General features: G+C 35.8%; 2 protein-coding genes across 3 annotated transcripts in view; both read right to left on the reverse strand.

Moving 5' to 3' along the window:
- The window catches only part of LOC113342631 (flowering time control protein FCA-like), a 4,715-nt gene extending 3,881 nt beyond the window's left edge, over positions 1-834 (reverse strand). Inside the window, exons 1-4 of one of the 2 annotated variants that reach the window (XM_026587115.1) lie at positions 677-834; positions 547-598; positions 374-435; positions 20-86 (exon numbers count right to left, since the gene is read on the reverse strand). In XM_026587115.1, coding sequence (XP_026442900.1) covers positions 20-86; positions 374-409 — 103 coding nt within the window. In that variant the 5' untranslated portion in view covers positions 410-435; positions 547-598; positions 677-834. Of the gene's footprint in view, positions 1-19; positions 87-373; positions 442-546; positions 599-676 lie in introns of both variants that reach the window. The other variant, XM_026587114.1, reaches the window with a different exon arrangement.
- The window catches only part of LOC113342612 (flowering time control protein FCA-like), a 2,650-nt gene continuing 2,141 nt past the window's right edge, over positions 497-1,005 (reverse strand). Inside the window, exons 3-4 of the mRNA XM_026587098.1 lie at positions 677-759; positions 497-598 (exon numbers count right to left, since the gene is read on the reverse strand). Of these exons, the coding sequence (XP_026442883.1) occupies positions 497-598; positions 677-759 (185 nt within the window). The remainder of the gene's footprint in view (positions 599-676; positions 760-1,005) is intronic.

Below are 1,005 nucleotides of genomic sequence, written 5' to 3' on the forward strand. Positions count from 1 at the left end.
GGGGGGAGAGAGAGATTACCACGACTTTGCTTTAGATCATCCCGCATAATGTAAACATCTTCAACCCGGCCATAAGGAGCAAAAATCTGGCATATGGAATATGGAAGAGTATTATGACTTCAACACATGAATTGAGATCTCTATAAATTGGAAAGATGTCAACTAAAAGCTAAATGGGATCAGTTACAGCATATCATCTGCAGAAAGAGCGTTCCAAGGTAACGATAATTATTTATTTTGAAGAAACATTTTGAAAAAGAATAGTGTCTGAGGTGGAACAGGATTAAGGTTTTGCAAACCCAGAATGAGTAACACTGTTATTTTGTGTATGGTAGAGATTAGTAATACAACTGCTCAATGAGTGGGAACATACCTCCTTGATTTCTTTCTCTGCAGCGTGTCTGTTCATAGACCCAACGAACAACTTGTGCTCAACTGCACCTATGACAGACAAACATATTGCAAAAAAATATATATATATATATATATAAGAAAATTAAACACAACCTAAGAATGATACATAAACTGAATTAGGAAGATAATTACCAAGGCGCTCCCTATCTCCATCAGCATATCTAACTTGTATAGGGCCCGTTCCCTGAAACACGGAAATAAAAATGAGTAAAAATAGATAAATATATAGACTACTAAGACCCAAAAAAAGCAATAAACTCACCCCAGGTAAAGTGTATTGATTGTGCAAAGCTCTAATAGCCCTCTCAGCATCCTCGGAAGTTGCATATTTTATGAAACAGCATCCTGCAGAAGTAAAAGAGTTGGCATCCTGACAATATTAGGCTATTGCTACTCTTCTATCAATAATGCGTGCCAACAGCTACGTAGTATGATATCACCACATAACTGTTGTGCTCTAAAAAAGTACACACGGACAACTGAAATGCTCTAAAAATGTACACACAGATAACTGAAAGTGAAGAAATTGTTGTAAGCTAAAACTAATCCAACTTCGATCAACCACAAAGAAAAAGGTAAAAAAAAAAAAAA

Source organism: Papaver somniferum, unplaced genomic scaffold, assembly GCF_003573695.1.
Source record: "Papaver somniferum cultivar HN1 unplaced genomic scaffold, ASM357369v1 unplaced-scaffold_45, whole genome shotgun sequence".
Taxonomy (NCBI): domain Eukaryota; kingdom Viridiplantae; phylum Streptophyta; class Magnoliopsida; order Ranunculales; family Papaveraceae; genus Papaver; species Papaver somniferum.